Source organism: Prionailurus viverrinus, chromosome A1, assembly GCF_022837055.1.
Source record: "Prionailurus viverrinus isolate Anna chromosome A1, UM_Priviv_1.0, whole genome shotgun sequence".
Lineage (NCBI taxonomy): Eukaryota > Metazoa > Chordata > Mammalia > Carnivora > Felidae > Prionailurus > Prionailurus viverrinus.
Genome location: NC_062561.1, coordinates 88,338,862 through 88,364,324, shown reverse-complemented (window position 1 = coordinate 88,364,324; position 25,463 = coordinate 88,338,862). Strand labels below are relative to the sequence as shown.

General features: G+C 56.6%; 1 protein-coding gene across 3 annotated transcripts in view; it reads left to right on the top strand.

Annotated features, from left to right (window-relative positions):
* The window catches only part of OBSCN (obscurin, cytoskeletal calmodulin and titin-interacting RhoGEF), a 159,135-nt gene that overhangs the window by 111,219 nt on the left and 22,453 nt on the right, over window positions 1-25,463 (top strand). For all 3 annotated transcript variants that reach the window (XM_047851995.1, XM_047851979.1, XM_047851985.1), the window contains 25 exons: window positions 213-586; window positions 1,597-2,461; window positions 3,664-3,942; window positions 11,964-12,042; window positions 12,256-12,380; window positions 12,513-12,710; window positions 13,135-13,167; window positions 13,381-13,479; window positions 13,773-13,991; window positions 14,314-14,386; window positions 14,597-14,664; window positions 15,362-15,481; window positions 15,614-15,753; window positions 16,105-16,305; window positions 16,415-16,497; window positions 16,675-16,848; window positions 17,448-17,604; window positions 17,853-17,969; window positions 18,066-18,230; window positions 18,583-18,741; window positions 18,851-19,028; window positions 19,456-19,569; window positions 24,426-24,593; window positions 24,805-24,907; window positions 25,067-25,196. In XM_047851995.1, coding sequence (XP_047707951.1) covers window positions 213-586; window positions 1,597-2,461; window positions 3,664-3,942; window positions 11,964-12,042; window positions 12,256-12,380; window positions 12,513-12,710; window positions 13,135-13,167; window positions 13,381-13,479; window positions 13,773-13,991; window positions 14,314-14,386; window positions 14,597-14,664; window positions 15,362-15,481; window positions 15,614-15,753; window positions 16,105-16,305; window positions 16,415-16,497; window positions 16,675-16,848; window positions 17,448-17,604; window positions 17,853-17,969; window positions 18,066-18,230; window positions 18,583-18,741; window positions 18,851-19,028; window positions 19,456-19,569; window positions 24,426-24,593; window positions 24,805-24,907; window positions 25,067-25,196 — 4,421 coding nt within the window. The remainder of the gene's footprint in view (window positions 1-212; window positions 587-1,596; window positions 2,462-3,663; window positions 3,943-11,963; window positions 12,043-12,255; window positions 12,381-12,512; window positions 12,711-13,134; window positions 13,168-13,380; window positions 13,480-13,772; window positions 13,992-14,313; window positions 14,387-14,596; window positions 14,665-15,361; window positions 15,482-15,613; window positions 15,754-16,104; window positions 16,306-16,414; window positions 16,498-16,674; window positions 16,849-17,447; window positions 17,605-17,852; window positions 17,970-18,065; window positions 18,231-18,582; window positions 18,742-18,850; window positions 19,029-19,455; window positions 19,570-24,425; window positions 24,594-24,804; window positions 24,908-25,066; window positions 25,197-25,463) is intronic.

Here is a 25,463-nt window from a genome sequence, read left to right as displayed (position 1 = left end):
AAGGTAGGGTGAAGTCTGGCTTCAGCAGGGGAAGCTGAGGCTGAGAGGGCAGTTCAGAGCCTCTGAAACTTCATAAAGACTGGACCTCCAGAAAACCCTGGTGGCCCAGGGAGGTGCCAGAGGCCTACTGAGAAGAACCACACAGCCGCCATGGCCAGCCTGGGGTTGAGGGTCTGTCCCGACTCTGCTGATCAGTCTCCTGTCCTTCTTAGTGGTGCTGACCACGGGATCTGAGGATGAGGCCCCTGCACAGCCCAGCCTGCCCCCCGAGGCAGCCCAGGAGGGTGACCTGCACCTGCTGTGGGAGGCCCTGGCCCGGAAGCGTCGCATGAGCCGTGAACCCACGCTGGACTCCATCAGTGAGCTGCCCGAGGAGGATGGTCGTTCACCACGCCCGCGGCAGGAGGTAGAAGAAGCGGCCCCAGACCTCTCTGAGGACTACTCCACAGCAGACGAGCTGGCACGCACTGGCGAGGCCGACCTCTCGCACACCAGCTCTGACGACGAGTCCCGGGCAGGCACTCCCTCCCTGGTTACCTACCTCAAGAAGGCTGGGAAGCCCAGCACCTCACCACTGGCCGGCAAGGTGAGTGTCCAGTGTGGCCTTCGAAGAGAGGCCTGGATGTCTCAGATCTTCATCAGCCATATGCCCACCCATTTCTCCATTATCCATACATCTGTCCATATAACATCCATTTATACAACCACCTATCCACTCACCACCCATCTGCCATCCATTCTCTGTCCATGCATCCATCCATCCACTACCAACCCACCCATCTATGCATCCATCGATCCACCATTCACCATCCATCCATCCATCCTTCCACCATTCACCCACCCATCCACCATCCATCCACCCACCCATCCATCATTCACCATCCATCCACCCATCCACCACCCATCCATCCATGCATCCACCATTCACCCATCCACCACCCATCCCTCCATCCACCATCCCCACCCACCCATCCATCCATCCACCATTCACTCATCCACCACCCATCCATCCATCCATCCATCCACCATTTACCCACCCATCCACCACCCATCCATCCATCCATCCATCCACCATTCACCCACCCACCCATCCCTCCATCCAACATCCCCCACCCACCCATCCCTCCATCCACTATCCCTCACCCACCCATCCCCCACCCACCCATCCACCATTCACCATCCATCCATCCATCCATCCATCCACCACTTACCCACCCATCCATCCACCACTTACCCACCCATCCATCCACCATCCCCCACCCACCCACCCATCCATCCACCATCCACCCACCCATCTCCCACCACCCATGCATCCTCCCACCCACCATCCACCTGGCTGTTAAGAGCTAAACTGGTCTCTCTGTGGTGTTCCTCACAACCTGTCAGTCCCTGTCCAGGTAGGTGGGCTTGCCTCTCAGTGGCAATAGGAGTCATAAGGCATCCAGCCTCTGTGAAAGTTATGCAATTTCAGGCAGGCAGAAGGCAGAGCAGCATGGTGAAGTGAAACATGAGCTTTGCTTCCAGCTTCCTGTATGTCCCTGCACTGTCTTTTCTCTATCACGGGCCTCAGTTTCCCTGCCTTACCTGTGCACACAGCTTGGGATCCCTGCAGTTGGGAAGCCACCGAAGCATCAGGAACAGCCACCTGCAGTTCACCCACCCCCGGGAAGCCTGAGGGCTGAAGACCTGGGTGACCCGTCCATGGACAAGGCAGCGGTGAAGATCCAGGCTGCCTTCAAAGGCTACAAGGTCCGCAAAGAGATGAAGCAGCAAGAAGGACCCGTGTTCTCCCGCACATTTGGGGACACTGAGGCACAGGTGGGGGATGTCCTGCGTCTGGAGTGTGTGGTGTCCAGCAAGGCGGATGTGTGTGCTCGCTGGCTGAAGGACGGCGTGGAGCTGACTGACGGCCGGCACCACCACATCGACCAGCTTGGGGACGGCACTTGCTGTCTGCTGGTGACGGGCCTGGGCCGTGCAGACGCTGGCCGCTACACCTGCCAGGTGAGCAGCAAGTTCGGCCACGTGGCCCACAGCGCCTGTGTGGTAGTCAGCGGGACGGAGAGCGAGGCGGAGAGCTCCTCGGGGGGCGAGCTGGATGACGCCTTCCGCCGAGCAGCCCGGCGGCTGCACCGCCTGTTCCGCACCAAGGGCCCGGCCGAAGTATCGGACGAAGAGCTCTTCCTGAGCGCAGACGAAGGCCCGGCGGAGCCGGAGGAGCCGGGGGACTGGCGGACGTACCGCGAAGAAGAGCACTTTGTCTACATTCGCTTCGAGGCGCTTGCCGAGGCCCACCGTGCGGCCACCTGCTTCCGGGAGATGTTTGGCACCATGGGCATCGGCGTGGACATCAGCCTGTCAGAGCAGGGGCCCCGGGGGGTGGAGATGCGCATCAGCAAGGTGGCTCCTGCCCCCACAGCAGCTCAGGAGGTGGTGCCCCGGCCGCTGACCACAGACGCCGGTGAGTCTGCGCGCTGTCTGTGGCGGGGCCGGAAGGGGGAGGGGCGACAAGGGAGGAGGGGTGGGGGCAGGGTCTGGAGGGGAAGGGCGGGAAGGGGAGGGGCGGGACCAGAAAGGGGGAGGGGCGACAAGGGGGAGAGGCGGGGTCAGGGCCTGGAGGGGGAGGACAGGAAGGGAGAGGGCGGGGCCTGGAAGAGGAGGAGCGGGGCTGGAAAGGGAGGGCAGGGCAGGGAAAAGAGGGGGCGGGGCCTGGAAGGGGGAGGGGCCTGGGATGAGGGGGGGTGGTGCGGTAAAGGGTGGAGCCTAGAATGGGGATGGGGCGGGGCCTGGAAGGGAAGGTGGGGCGGGGCCTGGAAGGGAGGGCGAGGGAGGGGCCTGGAAGGGAGGGTGGAGCAGGGCCAGGAGGGGGAGGGGCAGGGCCGGGAGGTGGGGGGGCAGGGCCGGGAGGTGGGGGGGCAGGGCCGGGAGGTGGGGGGGCAGGGCCGGGAGGTGGGGGGGGCAGGGCAGGTGTGACCTGGGTCAGCTGAAGACTCAGGGAGCTGGCTGGGCTCCAGCTTGGGGCCACTGCGGATGCAGCTGCCCCGAGCTGGAGGAGCCCTGAATTTGGGGTTAGAGCTCGGTTTAAGTCCAGCTCTGTCTGTTACGTGCTAGCTACTCTGAGCCTCAGTGTCGTCTATGAAGTGGGTATAGGAATATGGACTTTCCAGAGTTTGTGTTTGCTCCGTGAGGGTTTGGGGTAAAACCAGTATAAAAGGTGGTATTCCACGGCCCCCATCTTCTGCTCCAGCAACTAAAATTATTTTTAAAGCTACTCCACCATTCCCTTGTGTTTCCCTAGGAGTAAAGAAGGTATATAACCCCCATGGCCTCATGTCTGGAAACCTCCCCTGTGCAATTATGGGCCATTCTCATGCTTGCAGCCCACACGACTTCTGTCTCTCTTTACCTGCCCCTCCTACCTGTTTCCTGCCCACTATCCCTCTGGCTTCTCAGTGGCTTGAGATGCAGGTTGGCAAGGAGAGGATCCTCCTAGAGAACAGGGGTGAAGCTGGCAGACGCAGAATTGTGTTTAGCCCCGGGGTCTGCAAGCACTCCCACGTGAATGGGTGCCGTGAACTGGATGCACGTTGAGCCGCTGGCAGCTGGGCTGACTGGTGGAGACCCTGGGGCCAGCTCATTGCATACCCTGCCTGACCCTCCCAGCCCCAGTGTTCCTGACTGAGCTGCAGAATCAGGAGGTGCAGGACGGGTACCCCGTGAGCTTCGACTGTGTGGTGACAGGCCAGCCGGTGCCCGCCGTGTGCTGGTTCAAGGACGGCAGGATGCTGGAGGAGGATGACCACTACATGATCAGTGAGGACCAACAGGGCGGCCACCAGCTCATCATCACTGCAGTGGTGCCTGCAGACATGGGTGTCTACCGCTGCATGGCTGAGAACAGCATGGGTGTGTCGTCCACCAAGGCAGAGCTCCGTGTGGACCGTGAGTGTGGCAGCCCCCAGAGAGCACTGGTTTCGGGTCGGACAGGATGTGGAGCCTCATATCTTGTGGCTGGGGTGGGGGCAGAGACCTTATCTCCTTGGGAGGTGCCTAGGCTGGGGAGGGTCCTGGGACAGTTTGGAGGTGTCCGGCACACTTGGGCAGTTAGCTATGGCACAACAAGAAATATGTACTTGGTCTTGTTCCGGGTTCCTAGCACACAGTTCTTAAATCCCTGGAAGTTTCCTGAGTGATATGGGACCAGGAGGCATGTTGTATTCTAATGCCGAGACTCCTGGTGGGCCTCAGGACAAGTACATCCATTTGATTGTTGACAGAAGTGCAAGGGCAATTAAGTGGAGGCAGGATAGAATTTCAGATTCAAGGATAGAATCTCAAGTAGTGCTGGAGTCATTGGGACATTTATAGGCAAAGAATTAGACCTTGGCTTTATACAAAAATTAGCTCAAAATGGACTATATATGTAAATGTTAAATACAAAACTATGAAGGTTTCAGGAAAAAAAATAGGGAAAAATATTTAGGATCCAGGAGAACACTCCTTAGATTTGATACTAAGCACACCCATAAAAGGGAAAATTGGTAAAGGTTATGAATGTTTGCTCTGAGAAAGACCCCGTGCAGAGGGTTGTCAGAGTACAGGATGGGAGAAGGTATCTTCAAACCACATATCTAGTAAAGGACTTTATCTAAAAATATATACAATAAATTCTACCTCTGAAACCAATAAAAATAAGGAAAGCATGAAATATATGTGCAGGAAAACTTGGGTTTGTGAGCATAATTCATTCCGGAAGCATGTTTGTAATCCAAAGTGCTCCTATATCAAAGCAAATTTCCCCATAAGAAACAATAGAAACTCAGATGACTTGCTCCACAGCCCCGAAATACTCATATAAAAATGATTACAATACTGTAATATAATGCAAAATAATCAAGAAAATACAAAATATAAAGAAAAATTAACATGTACTTACCCTGAAAATGTTTGTGGCTGGTGTAAGGGAGACAAGGGAGAGGAGGATTATTGTGTAGGGCAACCTTCACTATCACTAATGGAATCACTGCTATCTATTGGTTCCATGGAACCTTCTGCATGGGGGCCATTTTATACACTCACACGGATGTTGACCTCACTACAGTATTAATAAACTCTTGTCATGTATTGAATGTAACTGTCAATAAGGCGGCAGAGGAAATGATCTATATCTGCAGGCAGCCTGACCTAGAATGAAGCTAAGCATTCCTACCTAAGCTCACTCTTGTATGGAAAAGCAAAGGGCTGTCCATAGGTGATTGGAAGTGACAAAAAAAAAAAAAAAAAAAAAAAAAAAAAAAAAAAAAAGCACAAGTGCCAGTTGTGGGCACCTTCCAATGTTTTGAAAAACCACTGATTTCTGTGAAATGCCATGGCCTGAGACTGAGCATGAGCATCTGAGCATAGAAGACAATCACCCACAATCCTGCAGTGAGAGAGAAAGAGAGAGAGAAGAACCATTGGCTCAGTTGTAATCATGTGACATTCAGTGTCACGTACTACTCATATTGCAACACATCGCTCAGTTTATCAAGTTAAAATTTATTAGAAATGTTTGCTCATCTTGTGGAATGCTCGCAGAACAAGTTGTTCACAATCCACAGTTTTACTGTGTATATAAAGAATGGTCAACAGTAAACAATAAAAAAAAAGAAATTAAAAATCCAGTTAGAACAGAAGCAAAAGACATGTCCAGATGTTTCACACCAGAGGACACCCTGAAGGCAAATAACATGGAAGATATTCACCATCATTAGCCACCAGGGAAATGATGATCAAAACCCAGCGAGACGTCACTCTACACTTAGCAGGATGGCTAAAATAAAAAATAGAGACAACACCCAGTGCTGGCGAGGAGGCAGAGAAACAGGATTGATTATGCATTGCTGGCAGGAATGTAACATGGTACACTCCATCTGGAAAAGAGGGTGGCAGTCAGTTACAAAACCAACCGCATAGCTAACATGTAATGCAACAGTTGCTGTTTTTGGTGTTTATCCCAGAGAAATGAAATCCCAAATTCATAATAAAACTTGTACCCAAAGGCTCTTAGCAACCTTATTCTCAACAGCCAGTAACTGGTCACAACCCAGCTGTCCTTCAGTGGGCGATGGTTACATAGTGGTACAGCCATTGTAGGGAACACTGCTTGGCAAGGAAAAGGGATATGTCAGTGTCACCTTCTGTAGTTATGACACAAGCGACCTCGGTTGCTGGAGACTGAAGGGTATATAAGGTCTGAGAAAAACTAGGTTATCTCTAACAGATTCACGGGAGGCCAAAGCAAACCTCCCCCATCCCAGTTTTGGTGGGCACTTCTAAGACCTGTATATGAGTTTCCAAGGGGCCGGGAACACAGGGGCCCAGGAGAGGTCATCAAGCAACACTAACAAGATGTAGGGCCAAATGTGGAGTCAGTATCATCAGCACAACTGCACACAACAGTAAGTCAGTTACCTCGAATGAGACCAGATTGTGTGTTTACCCAGTAGGAGATATTTCATTCTGCTGTGTAGATCTGGATTTCCATCTGCTCTCACTTTCTTTCTGCCTGAGGGACATCTTTCCACATCTTTTTTGTAGTCTGGGTATGCTAGAGTTCTCTCAGCTTTTGTATGCCTGAAAGAAACGTCTATTTCTATTTTGGTTCTGGAAGGTATTTTTGTTAGGATGTTTTTTTTTTTTCTCTTTTTCATTCTTTAAAGGTGCTGTTCCACTGTTTACTAACTTGCATTGTTTCCACCTGAGAAATAGGATGCCATTCTTACCTTTGTTTCTCTGTGCAAAATTTTCCTTTTCTCTTGGGATTTAAAATGTTTAGATATTTACACACCATCGAAGTTGTTTAAAAATGTGCAATTCAGTGGATTGTAGTATATTCATAATGTTGTGCGACCAGCATGACCATCCAGTGCCAGAGTGTTGCAGACTTTGAATCTGAAGTTCTCTCGTGTCCAGCAAGAGAGCAGATGCAGAATTGCATATGAGAGAGGCTAATGTCCGGGAGGAGACAAGAACCCCAAACAGGGGTTTCGTGTCTGTATTGATTGAGCTCTCAAGGTTTTACATATGTGGTGAACTTGCTGAAGAAACCAATAAGCTAGGGACCAATAACTTGTGTGTGTAACAAGGAAAGGGTTCGGGGGGCGAGTGGCATTAGAAGTTGAGATTAAATCTGAGTGTGGTTTTGATTTGTATTTCCCTGATAAGGAGTGACGTTGAGCATCTTTTCATGTGGAGGTTCCTCAGAAAATTAAAAATAGACCTACCCTATGACCCAGCAATAGCACTGCTAGGAATTTACCCAAGGGATACAGGAGTACTGATGCATAGGGGCACTTGTACCCCAATGTTCATAGCAGCACTCTCAACAATAGCCAAATTATGGAAAGAGCCTAAATGTCCACCAACTGATGAATGGATAAAGAAATTGTGGTTTATATACACAATGGAGTACTACATGGCAATGAGAAAGAACGAAATATGGCCCTTTGTAGCAACGTGGATGGAATTGGAGAGTGTGATGCTAAGTGAAATAAGCCATACAGAGAAAGACAGATACCATATGTTTTCACTCTTATGTGGATCCTGAGAAACTTAACAGAAACCCATGGAGGAGGTGAAGGAAAAAAAAAAAAGAGGTTAGAGTGGGAGAGAGCCAAAGCATAAGAGACTCTTTTTTTTTTTAATTTTTTTTCAACGTTTATTTATTTTTGGGACAGAGAGAGACAGAGCATGAACGGGGGAGGGGCAGAGAGAGAGGGAGACACAGAATCGGAAACAGGCTCCAGGCTCTGAGCCATCAGCCCAGAGCCTGACGCGGGGCTCGAACTCACGGACCGCGAGATCGTGACCAGGCTGAAGTCGGACGCTTAACCAACTGCGCCACCCAGGCGCCCCAAGAGACTCTTAAAAACTGAGAACAAACTGAGGGTTGATGGGGGGTGGGAGGGAGGGGAGGATGGGTGATGGGTATTGAGGAGGGCACCTTTTGGGATGAGCACTGGGTGTTGTATGGAAACCAATTTGACAATAAATTTCATATATTGAAAAAAAAAGTTGAGATTAAAGCACAATGATACACCAGATGGACAGTGTTTCTCTGTGGGTGATACAGCCAAGCAGCTCCTATCTCCAAAGTGTAAGGTTGCTGGAGCAGGGTGCCTCAAGGCTAACAAAGCACCTTTTCTCTAGCTAACGTCGGGTGCTTCTACCCTGTAGTGGCTTTCCGCCTCTAACTGGTCGCGGACACTTTCATCCTGTCGAGGCGGCTTTCCATCCTAAGCCTTGTTAACTCATTAGTGCAAGCTCAGGAAATTATTATTTTTATTTTTTTAACATTTACTTATTTTTGAGAGACACAGTGCGAGTGGGGGAGGGGCAGAGAGAGATTGAGAGACAGAGAGAGAGAGGGAGAGAGAATCCGAAGTAGGCTCTAGGCTCTGAGCTGTCAGTACAGAGCCCAAGGTGGGGCTCAAACTCTAGAACTGCGAGATCATGACCTGAGCTGAAGTTGACACCTAACTGAGTCACCCAGGTGCCCCCAAGCTCAGGGAATTCTTATGCTTATTTCCCACACCAGAGCATTTCTGTCATCCCAGAAAGAAACCCTGTGTCCATTCACTGTCAATCCCCACTCTGCCTTCCCTGGCCCCTGGAGACCACTAAGCTACTTTCTGTCTCTGTGGCTTTGCCTGTTCTGGACATTTCATATAAATGGAATCATATGATACGTGGCCTTTTGTGTCTGGTTCCTGTCACTGAACATGTCCCAGAGATCCATGTGTGTTGTAAAATGCATCAGTACCTCATCTGTTTTTCAGGTTGAACAATACTCCCTTGTATGTGGACTGCTTATCCATTCATCAGGTGGTGTTTATCCATCAGTTGTCTTGGGTCTTATAAGTAATGCTGTTGCACACATCTGTGTACAAGTAATTGTTTTTTGTGACATACGTGTTCAGTTCTCTTGGACACATACCTAGGAGTGGAATCACGTGGTCATATGGCAATTCTGTGGCTAACTCTTGGAGGAATGGCCATGCTCGACAGGGGCTGTGCCATTGTCAATTCCCACCAGCAATGGATGCAGGTTCAAATTCCCTACATCCTCATCAGTACTTGTTATTATTCACCTTTTTATTTATTAAAAAAATTTAATGTTTATTTATTTATGAGAGAGAGAGAGCGAGCAGGGGATGGGCAGAGGGAGGGAGACAGAGGATCCTGTACTGTCAGCACAGAGCCAGATGTGGGGCTCAAACCCACGAACCTTAAGATCATGACCTGCGGCAAAGTTGGACACTCAACCAGACTGAGCCACCCAGGGGTTTTTAGTAATTGCTGCCCTAAGCAGTGTGGTTTAGACCTGCATTTCCCTGGTGACTAATGATGTTGAGTATCTTTTCATGTATCTTTTATTGGATATTTGTGTATGTTTTTTGGGAGAAATGTCTACTCAGGTCTTTTCCCCATTTTCAGATTGGGTTTTGATTTTGAATTGTAGGAGTTCTTTATATATTCTAGGCCATTATCAAATATATGATTTTTGAACATTTTTCCCCATTCTGAGGGTTTTCTTTCCACTTTCTTGATACACAAAATTTTCAATTTGATGAAGTCCACTACTTTTCCTTTGCTTGCTTGTACTTTTGTTGTGATGTCTACAAGACCATCACCTAGTTTTTGCTATACACATTTACAACCATGCTTTCCTCTAAGAGTTTTACAGGTTTAGCTCTGACATTTAGGTTTGCTTTCTGTATATGGTGAGAGGCTAAGGGCCCAAATTCATCCTTGTCTTGTGGAAATCCAATGTTCCAGCACTGTTTGTGGAAAAGACTATTTTCCTCCATAAGATGGTCCTGGAACTCTTGTCAAAATCTCATTTCCATGAAACAAGTGGGTTTATTTCTGGGCTCTTCATTCTGTCTCATTTATCCATGATCTGACCATCATGCCACCACCATGCTGTCTTGATGGCTGTAGCTTCATTGTAAGTTTTGAAATCTAGACATGTGGGTCCTCCAACTTTGCTCTCGTTGAAGACTGTTTTGAGCCTCTGGGTCCTTTGCATTTCTACATGAGTTTTAGGATCAGTGTGTCTGCTGATCACATTTCTACATGAGTTTTAGGATCAGTGTCTCAGACCTTCTTGAGATCCTCCTCAGAGGTGGGGCCCAGGAAGCTGGGCTGATTCCCTCCCTCTACTGAAAGGAAAGACTTCCTGAGCACCTGATCCACAGACTGTGAAAGTTTCCAGTCTGACTAGAAACACAGTATCCTCCGCACTGTGTCCATGGCCCCTTCAGAGGTCTCTTTCCCCATGTTCACATGCCAGTCAGTGCTTTGCTGACCCTCCAGTGAGAGGGTCCCCACTCTCTGTGTGCAGCTCTCTCTTCTCTGGCTTCCGTCCTGTGGACTCCAGCAGCCTTCATCTCCCAGGATGCCAACTCTGTCTCCTCAACTCAGGGTCTACCTGGCTCTGCCAACCTCAGTTTCCCTTCCTAGACCTGGACACTGAAGGCAGGAAGCTGGGGTGATCACAGGGCTCACCATTATTTCCTATCTGTAAGGGATCAACAGGAAATTCTCTGACACCAGCTGGGGGTCCTACAATTCACTCAGCTCTGGCCCCATCTATGTGGAGATGGCATCAGACCCCACAGGCTCAGCCCCACAAGACCACCCCCACTTCAGACGCCAACCCCAAGTCCAGACATCACCTGTGCTCTGACCCACAGGCAACAGATCACAGGTTCCCACGGCCCCTCCTCGGGTCTGATGAATGTGCTGGAGGGACTCAGAGAGCTCAGGGAAATGTTTGACTTGCTAGATTAGTGGTTTATTACAAAAGGATATAACTCAGGGATAGCCCATTAGAAGAGACGCCCAGATCAAGATGCTGGGGAAGGGATGGGAAGCTTCCATGCCTCTCCAGGCATGTCATTCTCCCCACGTCTCTATGTGCTCCCCAGCCTTCAATCCCCCCCAATGCTGAGACTGTCCCTCTGAGTTTTCATGGGGGCTTCATTGCATAGACATGATCGATTAACCCATTGTCCATTGGTGATTGATTCCATCTCCCCTTCCCAGAGGTCAGGGGAAGGACTGAAGCCTCCAACTCTCTGGTCCCACGGTGGGGTCCACAGGCCACCAGCCGCCATCCCTAGGGGCTTTCTAAAGTCACCACAACAACATGAATTTGGGCTTGTTATGAACACCGTGACACCTTCATTGCTGTCTTCAGTTGGGAAACCCAAGGGCCTTAGGACCTCTGAGCCAGGAACAGTGACAAGGGCCGAGTCCGTATTTCTTATAAATCACACTATCACAGCCATTGTCCCACATTCTGTATGGGGAAAGGGGAGGCTGTTGGGGCTACTGCAGCAGGGACCAGGTGGTAGAAACAACAGAAGTGTACTGCTCGTGGCTGCAGTCAAGCTCTTCCTCGCATGGGGTTGCTTCCTGTCAGGGCACTAATGCCATTGCCACGGTGGGGGCTCCGCTGTCAGGAGCTCCTGACTCCCTGACTACCTCCCAGAGCACCCGCTTTTGACACCAGCACACTGCAGGTTTCCACATTTGAGGTCAAGGGGACACGAACATCCTGCCTACAGCAGAGGGTGAGTCCAGACCCTGTTACTCCTTCACGGCTGGCTGTATATGTCACCCCTTGTTCCCTAGTGGGGAAGACTGGAGGATACAGCTGTGGCTGCTCTCTGCCAGTCACAAGGCCCAGCATCACCCAGTATTGACAATTTGTTGGGACTTGCAGTTAGATACAGGCCTGGAAACATGGAGACAGCCTGGGGTGTGGAGGGGACACCGTCTACCATGTGCCCCATGTCCTCTCCCCCAGGAGTGTCAGTGGCTCCTAGGGATGGCCTCGCACTGAGAGCCAGGTGGGGGGCCATGCCTGGGCAGGTGGGGCACAGAGCTCACTCCAGCCACTGTTCCTCTCCCAGTGACCAGCACGGACTATGAAACTGCGGCCGATGCCACGGAGACCTCCTCCTACTTCAGCGCCCAAGGCTACCTGTCCAGGTAGAGGTCCATGTAGACGCAGGCAGCACCCAGCAGGCTGGTGGTGCAGGCCCAGGGGGGGCGGCAGTGCTGGCCTGGGCAGACGGAACCTGAGTCCTGGAGCTCTCAGCCAGGCCCTGGAAGTGTCCTGCCAGCAAGCAGGGGTCTGCAGGAGCCATCCAGGCCTGACCCCTTGCTGGTCCACCTCATGCCCCTTCTCTGTTCTCCCACCAGCCGGGAGCAAGAGGGCACGGAGTCTACCTCAGAGGAGGGGCAGCTGCCCCAGGTGGTGGAGGAGATGAAGGACCTCCAGGTGGCCCCTGGCACACGCCTGGCCAAGTTCCAGCTCAAAGTGAAAGGTGAGGAAGAGAGACAGATGGCCCGGAGCGCCATCTGGACAGTGGAGGCTGGGTGGGCATGGGGGCCGGGGGTTCTGAGAGCAGGGCGCACTGGCCGGGGGCTGTGTGCTGACCAGTCCCCTGTGGTCCCAGGCTACCCAGCGCCACGGCTGTACTGGTTCAAAGACGGGCAGCCCCTGACGGCTTCTGCACACATCCGCATGGCTGACAGGAAGACGCTTCACACCCTGGAGGTTGTATCTGTCACCAAGGAGGATGCTGGCCAGTACTCAGCCTACATTAGCAACGCTGTGGGCGCTGCCTACTCATCAGCCCGGCTGCTGGTCCGAGGTGGGTGCGGGGGACTGGGTGTCCCCACCTGGGCAGTGCAAGTGGCCTGGGTGGGGGCAGGCAGGCAGTGAAACAAACCCACAAGTGTGGGAGCACCAGGAGACTGCAGAGGAGGTCAGGAGTCACTTTTGGAGGATGGGTATGAGCTCCTTTGTCCCAAGTTCTGAGCATCGCAAGGTGCTCCCAGGTCACGCCAGAGGGAGTGGCCGAGGGACCCAGCTCTGCCCAGGCTTCACTCACCCTTCGGTGCCACCCCACGTGCTGGCTCCAGATCGACGCCCACACTCTTGGGGCCGTGGAGGGTTGTGTGTATGAGAGTGGGTGGGACACCCCTACAGACTCCTACCCCTAGCAGGTGCACAGGCCCAGAGGAGGGAGGCCCCCTGGTGCTACAGGCCTGACTTCCATTTCTTGCCTCTTTCAGGCCCCAAAGATCCCGAAGAGAAGCCAGAATCAGGTGAACCGACTCGGGTGGGCAGAGGTGGGTGGGTGGCTCAGCAAAGTGAGTGAGGGACACAGCGTCGCAGGTGGAGGAGGGTGCACTGTAGGCTGTGGAGACCCAACCTCCAGATGGGATGGGGCTGGGACCTGGGAGGGGGGCCTTGGTGCCCCGAGGATGGGGAACAGGGGTTCGACATGCATTCATCACCAATGCTTGCTGTTTCTCCAGATGTGTACCAGCAGCTGGTGCCGCCTCGATTCCTGGAAAGATTCACCTCCAAGAAAGTGAAGAAAGGCTCCAGCATCACCTTTTCAGTGAAGGTGGAAGGTGGGGCCCTCCTACTGTCCTGCCCCTTGACAAGGACAGCCAAACCCAGGATCAGAGCGGGCCCCGCCCCCTTCCTACCTAGGACTCTTCCCTCAGGATCAGAGCAGGGCCCCTCCCTCTTCCCACCTGGCACTCCTCCCCCAGGCTGAGGGGGGGGCCCTCCCTCTTCCCACCTGGGACCCCTCCCCCAGGATCAGAGAGGGCCCTGCCCTCTTCCTACCTAGGACTCCCCCCAAGGCCCTTCAGTCTTCCCATCTCCCCAAGTCTCCCTCACTGTTCCCTCCTGCCCACAGGGTGCCCGGCCCCAGCCGTGCACTGGCTGCGGGAGGAGGCTGAGCGAGGCGTGCTGTGGATTGGCCGTGACACGCCAGGCTACACGGTGGCCAGCTCTGCACAGCAGCACAGTCTGGTCCTGCTGGATGTGGGCAGACAGCACCAGGGCACATACACCTGCATCGCCAGCAACAGCGCTGGCCAGGCCCTCTGCTCCGCTAGCCTGCACATCTCTGGCCGTGAGTGGGCGTGGGTGACTGCGGGCAGCTGACCTTCACTGAGCCCCCGACCCAGAGCCCTCTCCTGTTGGCCCCCTGAACACAGAGCCCCATGGGCCAGCTCCCACCCCTGTCTTGTAGGCTCTGCATAGCTGGATGAGACCCTCCTAGAAGCCTCCTGCCCCCCTGAGTGTTTTCCTCCTGGGCCCCACTCCACCTTGGGGCTCCCAAGGGCCAGGGTCAAGGTCCCTGCTGGGGGGTAGACACCCTGGGTCAGGTCCCCACCAGAATTGTCTTAGGGCTGTGGGGCGTCATCCTGAGGCTCACCCTGTTCTCCTGACAGTGCCCAAGGAGGCAGGGGCAGCAGAGGAGCATGCTGGGGTGAAGGAGGCCCTCATCTCCACCTTCCTGCAGGGGTGAGTAGGGGAAGCAGGTCAGCAGCAGCAGGCCTGGGAGTGGGGCGTTGCCGCCCTTGGGAGGGAACCCCATCCAGACTGCAGCCCAGCCTTGCCCCTCAAGGACTCTGTGGCTTGGGCCAGGCCCTGTCCCTCTCTGTGCCTCAGTGTCCCCACTGTAACACCAGGGCTTCGGCTGAAGCATTCCCTCAGGATGCCCCTCCCCTTTAGGACCCAAGCCGTCTCCACGCAGATGTCAGAACCTGCAGGTTTCACTGATCTTGCTGGGCAGAGGAAAGGTATGGGCTGATTGGGAGCAGGGAGCAGGGTGGGGGTCGATGCACCCAGTGCAGGGGTGAGGCATGGAGGAGGCTGCTCCAGACCCACAGCTGCTCCAGAAATACCTGCTCGTCCTCTCTGGGCCAGGGCTTCCTGCCCTCTCCTGGGCCTGATTCTGAATGCTAGTTGGTGTCAGGGCCATTTCTGAGCCTTGCAGATCTGACCCTTGACTCACAGCTCATGCCCAGCGGGCTGTGTGGATGCCTGGCCTGGACACAGGTGGCAGTGATGGCTAGGTGAAGGCAGTGCAGGAGGCAGGTGCTGGGCATGCCAGCATCCAGACCTGATCTGTCCTGGATTCTCCCCCGTCCCCAGCAGGGTCCTTCGGTTCATTTCCTGGCCACCTGCACAGGCCCTTCTGGCACCTTGGGGTATTTGTAACTTTTTAATGGAAAGCAGGGAGTCTGCACAGAAGTAGAGAAGGGAAGGCCATGTGCTCTGTGTGCTGGTTGCCCACCTTTGGGGTCACTTCTCAGCTGACCCCCACTCATCCAGGCAGCCCTCATTCACACTTGACCCGACCCTGCAAAGCTTCCAGCAGTGATGGCCCCAAGTCTGTGCATTCCTCTGCACTGCTGACACTTGAGCCCAGGTCCAGGCCTGGAGAGCACAGGTCTGCAGGGCCTGCAGCTAGCTGAGCCAGCTTCTGGTCCCCAGGAGAGCCCATGGCGGTGGAGGCCCATAGCCACTTGTCCCTGGCTGAGGTGGGCACAGAGGAGTTCCTGCAGAAGCTCACCTCCCAGATCACAGAGATAGTGTCGGCCAAGATCACGCAGGGTGAGGGCGCCGCTGGCTGTGGGGCGAGGGTAGGGGCAGTGACTGAATTCCCTTGTCCACGCACCCTGGGGACCCACGGGGAGGGGATATGGGCCAGGCCCTTCCTGGGCATCACATGCCCTATGCCCCCAGCCAAGCTGCAGGTGCCTGGAGGTGACAGCGATGAGGAATCTAAGACACCGTCTGCATCCCCCTGGCATGGCCGTTCCCGCCCCTCCTCCAGCGTCCAGGAGTCATCCTCGGAGTCGGAGGATGGGGACTCTCGTGGCGAGGTGCTCTGATGGGGCAGTGGGGGGCAGGCAGTGGGCAGGGCACCAGTAGGGGGACGAGTGGAAGCACAATACTGCCACCTGGGATGGCCTGGACCCCTGGGCCCTCTGGGGTGGCCTCACTGCCACCCTGATGGGATTTCCATCAGCAGAGTTGGGTTGAGCTTGTCCTGGAACTTCTGGAACCTCAGGATGGCTTCTCTCCCAACGTGATGCCAGGCACCCCGCAGCCTCAGGAGGCCCGGCTGGCTCCAGTCTGGGTTTTCCCCGCTCTGGGGTCTTTGTGGGGGCTGTGGGGGTCTTGGTAGGTCAGGCTGGCATCCCTCTGGTCTGACTTGGCATCATCCCCCCCAGATCTTCGACATCTATGTGGTCACGGCTGACTACCTGCCCCTGGGGGCCGAGCAGGATGCCATCTCACTGCGGGAGGGCCAGTATGTGGAAGTGCTGGACTCCGCCCACCCGCTGCGCTGGCTTGTGCGCACCAAGCCCACCAAGTCCAGCCCCTCACGCCAGGGCTGGGTGTCCCCTGCCTACCTGGACAGGCGGCTCAAGGTACCAGATGGCTGGGGCGGGGTCCTGGGATGGACCCCTGGGTCCTCCCACAGGGCAAGGCTGGGCCAGAGATGGGACCACCTGCCACCATCCCCCATTTTCTCACCAGCTGTCACCCGAGTGGGGGCCCACTGAGGCCCCCGAGTTCCCGGGGGAGGCCGTGTCTGAGGATGAATACAAGACAAGGCTAAGGTGAGGGTCCGGCAGGCAGGGGCAGGAGCGGCTTTGTGGCCTCCAGGTAGCCTTGGGGGTGCTGCCCACATTGCCGGGCTTGTTCTGAAGGTGGGCGGCGGTGGGCTGCATGGGAGGAGGAGGCCGCCCGCCCCCCTCAGGAGCTCCTTGGTCTCTCCTCACCCCATCCCCTCCCAGCTCCATCATCCAGGAGCTGCTGAGCTCTGAGCAGGCCTTTGTGGGCAAGCTGCAGTTCCTGCAAAGCCACCACATGCAGCACCTGGACCGCTGCCCCCATGTACCTGCGGCTGTAGCCTCCCAGAAGGCTGTCATCTTTCGAAACGTGCAGGACATCAGCCATTTCCACAGCAGGTAGGTGGGTAGGCAGGCCACACGGCTGCTCTGGAGCCCCCAGGTGTGCACACAGACACATGCACATGGGCCAGCCAGGCATGCACAAAGGTACAAGCACACGTGACAGTCACAAGTGCACAAAGACGAATGCATGCATATCAGTGATGCACATGCACACATGCTCACGCATGCCTGAGAGAACTTCACTGACTGGGTTTACCCACTGGCGCACCACACCCCTGTTTAAGGGCACAGATGTCCCTAGGAACACAGGCATGTATACCTGGCTCGCCCACAGAAGCGCCTGTAGTATCCTTGCCTGCTGCCGGCACCCATATGTGAGAACGCTCCAGAAACTTCTCCAAACACATGACAGGCACGTCCCACGACATGCACTTCTGTGTACACAGACACAGGCGTGCATACCTGCATTCAGACGCACACTCTGACACGTGTGGGCATGCATGTGTACACGACACACACACGTCATGTGTGCAGATGTGGATGCCCTCACACACCGCACCTGCAGCCTCTCCAGCCCAGACCTGGGCAGCAGCCTGTTTCTCCCCCAGCCTGAGGGCTCGCCATCCCCCTGACCACTGTCCCCTGTTCTGCAGCTTCCAGAGGGAGCTGCAGCAGTGTGACACGGATGACGATGTGGCCATGTGCTTCATCAAGAACCAGGCGGCCTTTGAGAAGTACCTGGAGTTTCTGGTAGGCCGCGTACAAGCCGAGTCTGCGGTGGTCAGCACAGCAGTGCAGGAGTTCTACAAGGTGCCCCCCAGCCCATGCCTCATAGTTTTCTGAGAAAAGCAGGGCCCCTGAAGCTCTGGGCTCAGCTTCAGAGGGTGACACTGCGGGGGGCAGGAGGAGGGTGTGAGGCCCACCGGAGGGAGGAGCAGTGCACATGTATGCACATGTGCATGTACCCCACGCCCCAGCCCTCCAGCTTTCCGCCCTGGTAACACTGGCCATCGGGGGTGCACATGTGTGTCCCCAACCCCGTGCTGCGGTTCCCACAGAAATACACAGAAGACGTGCTGTCAGCCTTAGACCCCTCACAGCCACCACCGCCACCCCTGCAGCACTTCCTGGAACAGCCTGTGGAGCGGGTCCAGCAGTACCAGGCCCTGCTCAAGGTACAGGGCCGCCGCGTGGCCGCCCTCCCTGGCCTTGGTGGGCGGTCAGGCAGACGGGCGGGCGGTAGGGCTCGGGCCTGACGCCTTCTCCCCCAGGAGCTGATCCGCAACAAGGCGAGGAACAGGCAGAACTGTGCGCTGTTGGAGCAGGCGTATGCCGTGGTGTCGGCCCTGCCGCAGCGCGCTGAGAACCAACTGCACGTGTCGCTCATGGAGAACTACCCAGGCACCCTGCAGGCCCTGGGCGAGCCCATCCGCCAGGTGCTGGGCATGGTGGAGGGCCTGGCGGGGCCACGTGGGTGGGGGTAATGGGGCACGGTGGAGGGCCTGGTGCGGGGCCATGTGGGTGCGGGGTGTGGGGTGCTGTGGAGGGCCTGGGCAGGGCCATCGGGTGCGGGGTGTGGGGCATGGTGGAGGGCCTGACAGGGCCATGTGGGTGCCGGGTGCAGGGCAGGGTGGAGGGCCTGACGGGGCCACATGGATGCGGGGTAGAGGACATGGTGGAGGGCCTGGCGGAGCTATGTGGGTGCTGGGTGCTGGGCGCAGTGGAGGGCCTGGGCGGGGCCATGTGGGCACCAGGTACCGAGCTGACTGAGAGCCAAATGCTCCCCAGGGCCACTTCATCGTGTGGGAGGGGGCGCCGGGCGCACGGATGCCCTGGAAGGGCCACCATCGGCATGTCTTCCTGTTCCGCCACCACCTGGTGGTCTGCAAGCCCAGACGGGATTCCCGCACCGACACCTTCAGCTATGTCTTCCGGAATATGATGAAGGTTTGCGGGTGCCCATGGAGCCCAAGTGGGGCAGAGGGGGTGCCGGCTGGGCAGGGAGTGTGGAGTCCTGCTTCCAGACAGTCAGTTTGCATCCCGCCTCCCCCCACAGCTGAGCAGCATCGACCTGAATGACCAGGTGGAGGGTGACGACCGCGCCTTTGAGGTTTGGCACGAGCGAGAGGACTCTGTGCGCAAGTATCTGCTGCAGGCGCGGACGGTCATCACCAAGAATTCCTGGGTGAAGGAGATCTGCGGCATCCAGCAGCGCCTGGCCCTGCCCGTGTGGCGTGAGTGTCCTGGACATGGCAGTGCTGCCAGATTGGGAGCCTGAGCCTGACCTGAGTACAGGAAGCCTCGGGGTTCACACAGCCCTCCACTCCAGAACAAGACAGGCACCCAGACTGTTAGGGACGTGAAGGACCTGGTAACCCCAGGTCGGCTTCCCCACCTAGGACAGGAGAGAGGATCCCCTTTCTCCGCGGTTCTTTGTTACCCATCCAGCTTGCCTCACTCACCCTGACTCCCATCGGACCCAGGTCCTGGATGGAAGGTCGCAAGGGGTGGTGTCCATAACAATCTCACTCTTTGACCTTGAGGCTTCTGGCTGTGCCAGGGACGCACCAAGGACTTGGGGGGGGGGCTATCCCACCCACCAAGAGCTCAAAGCCTGTGTGTGTGTTGTGTGTGTGTGTGTGTGTGCACGCGTGCACCTAGAACCCCCAGATTTCGAAGAGGAGCTGGCAGACTGCACAGCTGAGCTGGGTGAGACTGTCAAGCTGGCCTGCCGTGTGATAGGCACACCCAAGCCCATCGTCAGCTGGTACAAAGGTAGGCCCCTGGGGCTCAAGGGATGTTGATCCTGCACCAGGAAGAGGCGCTGGGAGGGAATCCATCCCGGGCAGGGGCTGGGGAATGAGGGGCGGCCTGCTGGGGGGCTGGGCACAATCACCGCCAGCCTGGGTGGGTGCGTGGGTGGACGAGGTGGGACAGAGTCAGAGGGTGTGCACCCATGATCCCGACACAGTGATCGTACCCACCCCAAACTCACTCCTTAGCTCTCCGAGGGCTCACACCCTGTCCCAGGTCCGGTACCAGGCCCTGCCAAGGGGTGCTGGTCGTCTAGGGGAGGAGACAGATGGCAAACCAGGAGACAAACATGTGGCATGAAGGCGACACGGCCAGCTAGAGAAATGAGGCAGAGGGGGCAGCTGGCAGGCCTCCCTGGTGAACATTCAGGAGCTCTGAGTGGGCAACCAGGAGGCCAGGAGCAGGGAGAGGGCACTGAGGCTGGCTCTGTGGTCAGGGTTCCCAGGAATACCCCCACTTCTGGCATCAGCTGCACTTTGGGGGTCTCTGGGAGCACCTCCACTTCTGACATTCTGGGGGTCCATGGGACCACCCCCACTTCTGACACCAGATGCAGCTTGGGGGTCCCCGGGACCACCCCCACTTCTGACACCAGATGCAGCTTGGGGGTCCCATGACCACCCCTACTTCTGGCACAAGCTGTAGTCTGGGGTCTCTGGAACCACCCCCACTCTGGCATCAGCTGCAGCTTGGGGGTCCCTGGGGACCACCCCCACTTCTGGCATCAGCTTCACTTTGGGGGTCCCCATGACCACCCCCACTTCTGACACTGGCTGTATTCTGGGGGTCCCCAGGGACCACCCCCACTTCTGGTATCAGCTGCACATTGGGGGTCCCCATGACCATCCCCACTTCTGACACCGGCTGTATTCTGGGGGTCCCCGGGACCAGCCCCACTTCTGGCATCAACTTCACTTTGGGGGGGTCACGACCAGCTTTGGATTCAATGAATCACCTGAAGGACTCACAGAACTCAGCAGAACATTCCGCTCAGGGTGTGCTTTATTGAAGGAAAGGGAAAAGCAACATGGGGAAGGGTCCCAGGGTCCCCCCACCCAGTGGTCATGCAGACTGCATGTTCCTCCCACATGCATGCGTGGCAGCACTCAGTCTGGCCCTTTGGGGACATCCCTCTGAGCCTTGTGGCTTGTGGCCTTGTGTCCAGGGCCTCTGTTCGGGGTCACTCATGCAGGCACAGGTGACCTGTCACGGCCCCTGCAGAGGTCAAGCTAATGACATGTGACCTTAAGCCCCAGCCCTAAACCACAGTGTAGTACAGCCATCTGACATGGTCCAAGGCCCCCAGGTAAACTGAGACACTCTCACTGTGGGTCACTTGGGCTGGCAGACAGGTCTCCAAGTCCTCAGTTCAGTCTGAATAACCAAGTCCAGTCCCAGTTTTGGGGAGCTGTCCCAGGGGCAGGCCCTCGGGTTGAGCAGCCAGGGGCACTGGTTTGTCCTTCATGGCTGAGGATGGGGCTAGAGCGGATACTGGTGGTGTTGCTGGGACACAAGAGGGGCCTTCCCCGTGTCCTGCGGTCAGAGCCACAGGCTGAAGCTGGGGGACACAGGGACTGGTTCCCGTCAGCAGTTTGGGAGAGCGGCCCCAGGGTCGTCTTCTGGAGGGAGGCCCCGCAGCCACCTCGTCCTGGGGTCTGAGGAGATCCATCCCCAGCTGCCTCCCCTGCACAGAACCTGGGAGGGTACCTGTCCATCCCGCTGTCCCCTCATGGCCAGACCTTTGACCTGTGAGGACGGGTTCATACCCTCCATCCTGGGAGGGGCAGAGTGGTTCATACAGTTCCCTGGAAGCAAGAACAAACCCCTGGGGCCACCTGTTTTGGCCAGGCTGCCTCCAGGAGGGTGTGCTGGCCGGGGCCCACGTCCAAGGGGAAAGGGGGACGTGCTGCCCAGGAGTGGACAGTGAGTGCTCTGGAGGGGATAACTTGGCTGGGGATAGCTGTGTCCAGTGACCAGACTGCCTCCCCAAGGGGTGGATGGAGGAGGTGGGGGCAGCCACATGGTCAGCCCGTGTTGACACATGCTGTCACAGTACACGCAGCGCACACAGTCATGTGGTAGGGACAGAGCTGCTGTGACCCAAAGCAGCGTCATGGCAGGAAACCCCACCGGTAGCTGACGGAGACACTGATTTGCCAGGATGGGGAGTCCGCCCCCAGCCTGGCCTCTGAGCGGTGTCCCATGCAAGAACCTCACCTCGTTCACCGCCCCAAGGAGGGGTCTTCAACTGACTGGTCTGTAGCCTCTCAGGCTGTGTCTTTTGCAACAGCTCAAGGCTGGTGGGCACATAGCAGTCTTCACTGAGAAGAGCATCACCAGTGGAGCCACACAGTTGGCCCTGAGCTCTGCCCATGGAACTGGGACCCGGCTCCCCGCCATGTGGCCTGGACTGCTGCTGTGCTCACTGCATAGCCTGGGTCTCCCCTGAGCTGGATGACGGGGCGGGGGAGGGGGAATTGGAGGGAAGGTCCCCTGGGAGGTTCTGTCCCAGTACATGAGTCTGTAGGTGGGGGTCCCCTTTGTAGGCGTCAAAGAGGTAAAGGTTGGTTATTGCAATGGAGGAACTCAGCGTGGGGAGACTTCTGACTTGCCAGCCAGCAGAATGGCAGAATGTCATGGGTGGACGCTTCCCATGTTAGGAGCAGAGAGGGGCAAGTGCTGACCCACCCACAGGGGCCACATGTCCAGAATGGAGGGCCCCGGACACGAATCAGAGACCTCGCCTCGAGAATGCGGAGAGGTCCTGGTGCCTGCGTGCCTGAGGGTGGAAGAGCAGGATCCATTGCTCTGCACGGGGGATCCCCTTACAGCAGCCTGTCTACACCTACTGGAGCCATAGGAGCAGTTGCCTTTGCCCAGCCACCTGCTCCTTCTGGTGGCTGCTGCCACATCTGCGCCTGGAGAGTCCACACTGGAATGTCCCCTCCCCACATTCCCTCTGGCCCACGAACTGCATACCGCAAACATTGGGTCCAGAGGTAGAAGTTGCAGCCACAGAACTCTGACTTGGCCTCAAGGTGACATTCAAGTCCTGTGAGTGGATGCAGGTGCTGTGAACATCCTACCTCTCCCTGCCTGGGGTCTCTGGGCACAGGGGACCAAGGCTCACCTGTCAGGTCAGGGTGGAGGAGCAGGAAGACACAACACACTTCCGCAGCTCAGTAATGTCCTGCGTTTGGGGCTCACCCAAAACTCCGTCTGGAGCAGCGTCTCTGCAAATACTGTTTTGGCTTCGGGGATGTTGACTTAGCAGCCACGTCACATCACCGTCCGAGGCTCTGTGCCCCTTGGTTGGCTGGGGACCCCCCGCAAGGTGGTGACCTTGCTGATGGGGCTCCTTCTGGCCCAGAGCAGCAGTCACATCCCCCAGCCTTTCTCAGGGCCACCTGTCAGAATGCTCCTATAGCCCTCCACTCACCTCCGCCTCCTCCAGCCTGTCACAACATTATGGATGCCACGCAGGTTCCACCAGCCCACAGGATGGGCATCAAAGGCTCCCTGTGGGGACATGGCTCCTCTGCTGTCATCCAAAGGAGTCCTTCACAAACTTCCGATGCCCGGCCTCCCAGCCCAGGTGCTGGCCCTCCTGCCTTCTGCCCATCCGGACTTGGTGACTGCACCCAGCATGGGCTCTCGTGTTTGTTAGGAAGCCAGTCAACGTCAGGCGTCAGGAGGGAGCGTATCAGCCAAAGCACCACCCAGAGATCTGCTTTTGGCCCTGCTTCTCGGTGCTGACTGCAGCCTCCGGCCCCACGGCTCTTCCTCCACAGGCCACAGCGGTGGCGGGGGGTGGGGGGTGGGGAAGGGGTGGGGGGTGGTTTCCTGCCCAGTGGACCTCGTGCTGTCTGCCACCGACTCCACAGACCTGTCATGGGTCCTGTTACCTGGCCCAGTGGGGCCTTCTGTTTATCTTCCTCCTCCTCTCGCTTCTGGAACACCTCGTCCCTGACCGTGTCCCTTCTTGTCACTGAAGCATGAAGGGTCTGGGGTGTTTCCCCACTTGGAAACCACAAAGCCAGCCAGATACAGATAGAAAACAAGGCCTTCTGGCTGGAGCCGCATATGTCAGTCCCCACATTTGGGGGCCAGATGTTAGCTGCAGGCAGTGGGTTGCCCCCCAGTGGAGAAACCTCAGGTTCTAGGAGACGCTGGACTTCTATGGGGCTGCTAGCAGGCCTGCCTGTGTCCTCTTCCCCAAAGTGACTGGGTCACTTGACGTGGCTTAAAAACAGTTGGCATGGGTTCCTCTGAGTTAGGGGTCACGATGCTGCTTATGAACTGTTATTTAAACAGCCTCATTCGGCACACACAAGGTCCCCTGTGAAGTTTTAGGTATTTGTGGAGGACACAGTTCCTTGCGGGGAAAGATGCACCTCTCCTGGCCTCCACGCAGGGGAGAATCGCATGATGGCTGGAGACATTCAGTTGGGTAGTGATGAGGGACATGGGCAGTGTCTGAGCATGTCTATTGGGTGGGGTCCCGGGGAGTAGCGGAATCAATGGGCAGATGAGTGAAGGTCTGCGTGCCAGAATGAGACATCTTCTGTTGGGGCCAGGTCCCTCTGCCCGGCCCCTACCTCCAGCTAGGAGCCTACTTTGCAAGGCTGCACATGGGACATGGAGGTCTGGGGAAGGAAATGGCACTCTGGGTCAGCTTGGCCAGCCAGGCTCCCCGCCAGGGGTCCATGCTCCAGAAGTGCTCCTCCATCGCTGCCCCATGACTGCAACCCCCCAGGCAGGCCAGCCTCCTGTCCCCAGCAGGGTCTGCTCTGTGACAGCCCTGCCTTCCTTTCCAGACGGGAAGCCAGTGGAAGTGGACCCTCACCACATCCTCATCGAGGACCCCGATGGCTCATGTGCTCTCATTCTGGACAACCTGACTGGCATGGACTCCGGCCAGTACATGTGCTTCGCGGCCAGTGCTGCTGGCAATGCCAGCACCCTAGGCAAGATACTGGTGCAAGGTGAGCCCTGGGAGGGAGGCTGGGGTGTGGGGCATCTGGACCCTGCTCTACCTTGGGGACTCAGTGGGGGGCACAGGCCTGCGGGTGGGGCTGATGGTGGCCATGTGGATTCCGACCACATCTGGGGAACTCACCGGTGGAGTAGGGTCCCTCTCCATCATGGTGTCTCTCTCTATATCTCTTCCCCTTCCACCACTCGGTGGCCCCACAGTACCCCCACGGTTTGTGAAAAAGGTCCGGGCAGTGCCCTTTGTGGAGGGAGAGGACGTTCAGGTCACCTGTACCATCGAAGGTGCCCCACACCCCCAGATCAGGTAGGCCAGGCAGTGTGGGGGCTGGGACAGGGTCTGCTGGATGCTGGCAAAGTGTGGGTGGGCTCCATGTGCAAGCCCAGACTGCAGGGGGGGCGAGAGGAGCGTCTCAAGTCGGGGAGGCTGGGGTGGCTCTGCCTCACACTGTAGGGTTGGCCATAGGTGGTACAAGGACGGGGCCCTGCTGACACCCAGCGGCAAATACCGAACCCTGAACGAGCCCCGCAGTGGCCTGCTGGTGTTGGAGATCTTGGCGGCCAACAAGGAGGACCTGGGCCACTATGAGTGCGAGGTGACATGGGCAGACATAAGGGCAGCTGAGGGGACTAGCTTGGGGCCTCCCATCACCCAGTGTCCCTGATGAGGGAGGGACCCCGGCTCCCCATCACCCAGTGTCCCTGAACCATGATGAGGGAGGGACCACAGCCCCCTATCACCCAGTGTCCCTGATGAGGGAGGGACACTGACCCACCATCACCCAGTGTCCCTGAACCATGATAAGGGCAGAATCCTAGTCCCCCATCACCCAGTGCCCCTGATGAGGGAGGGACCCTGGCCC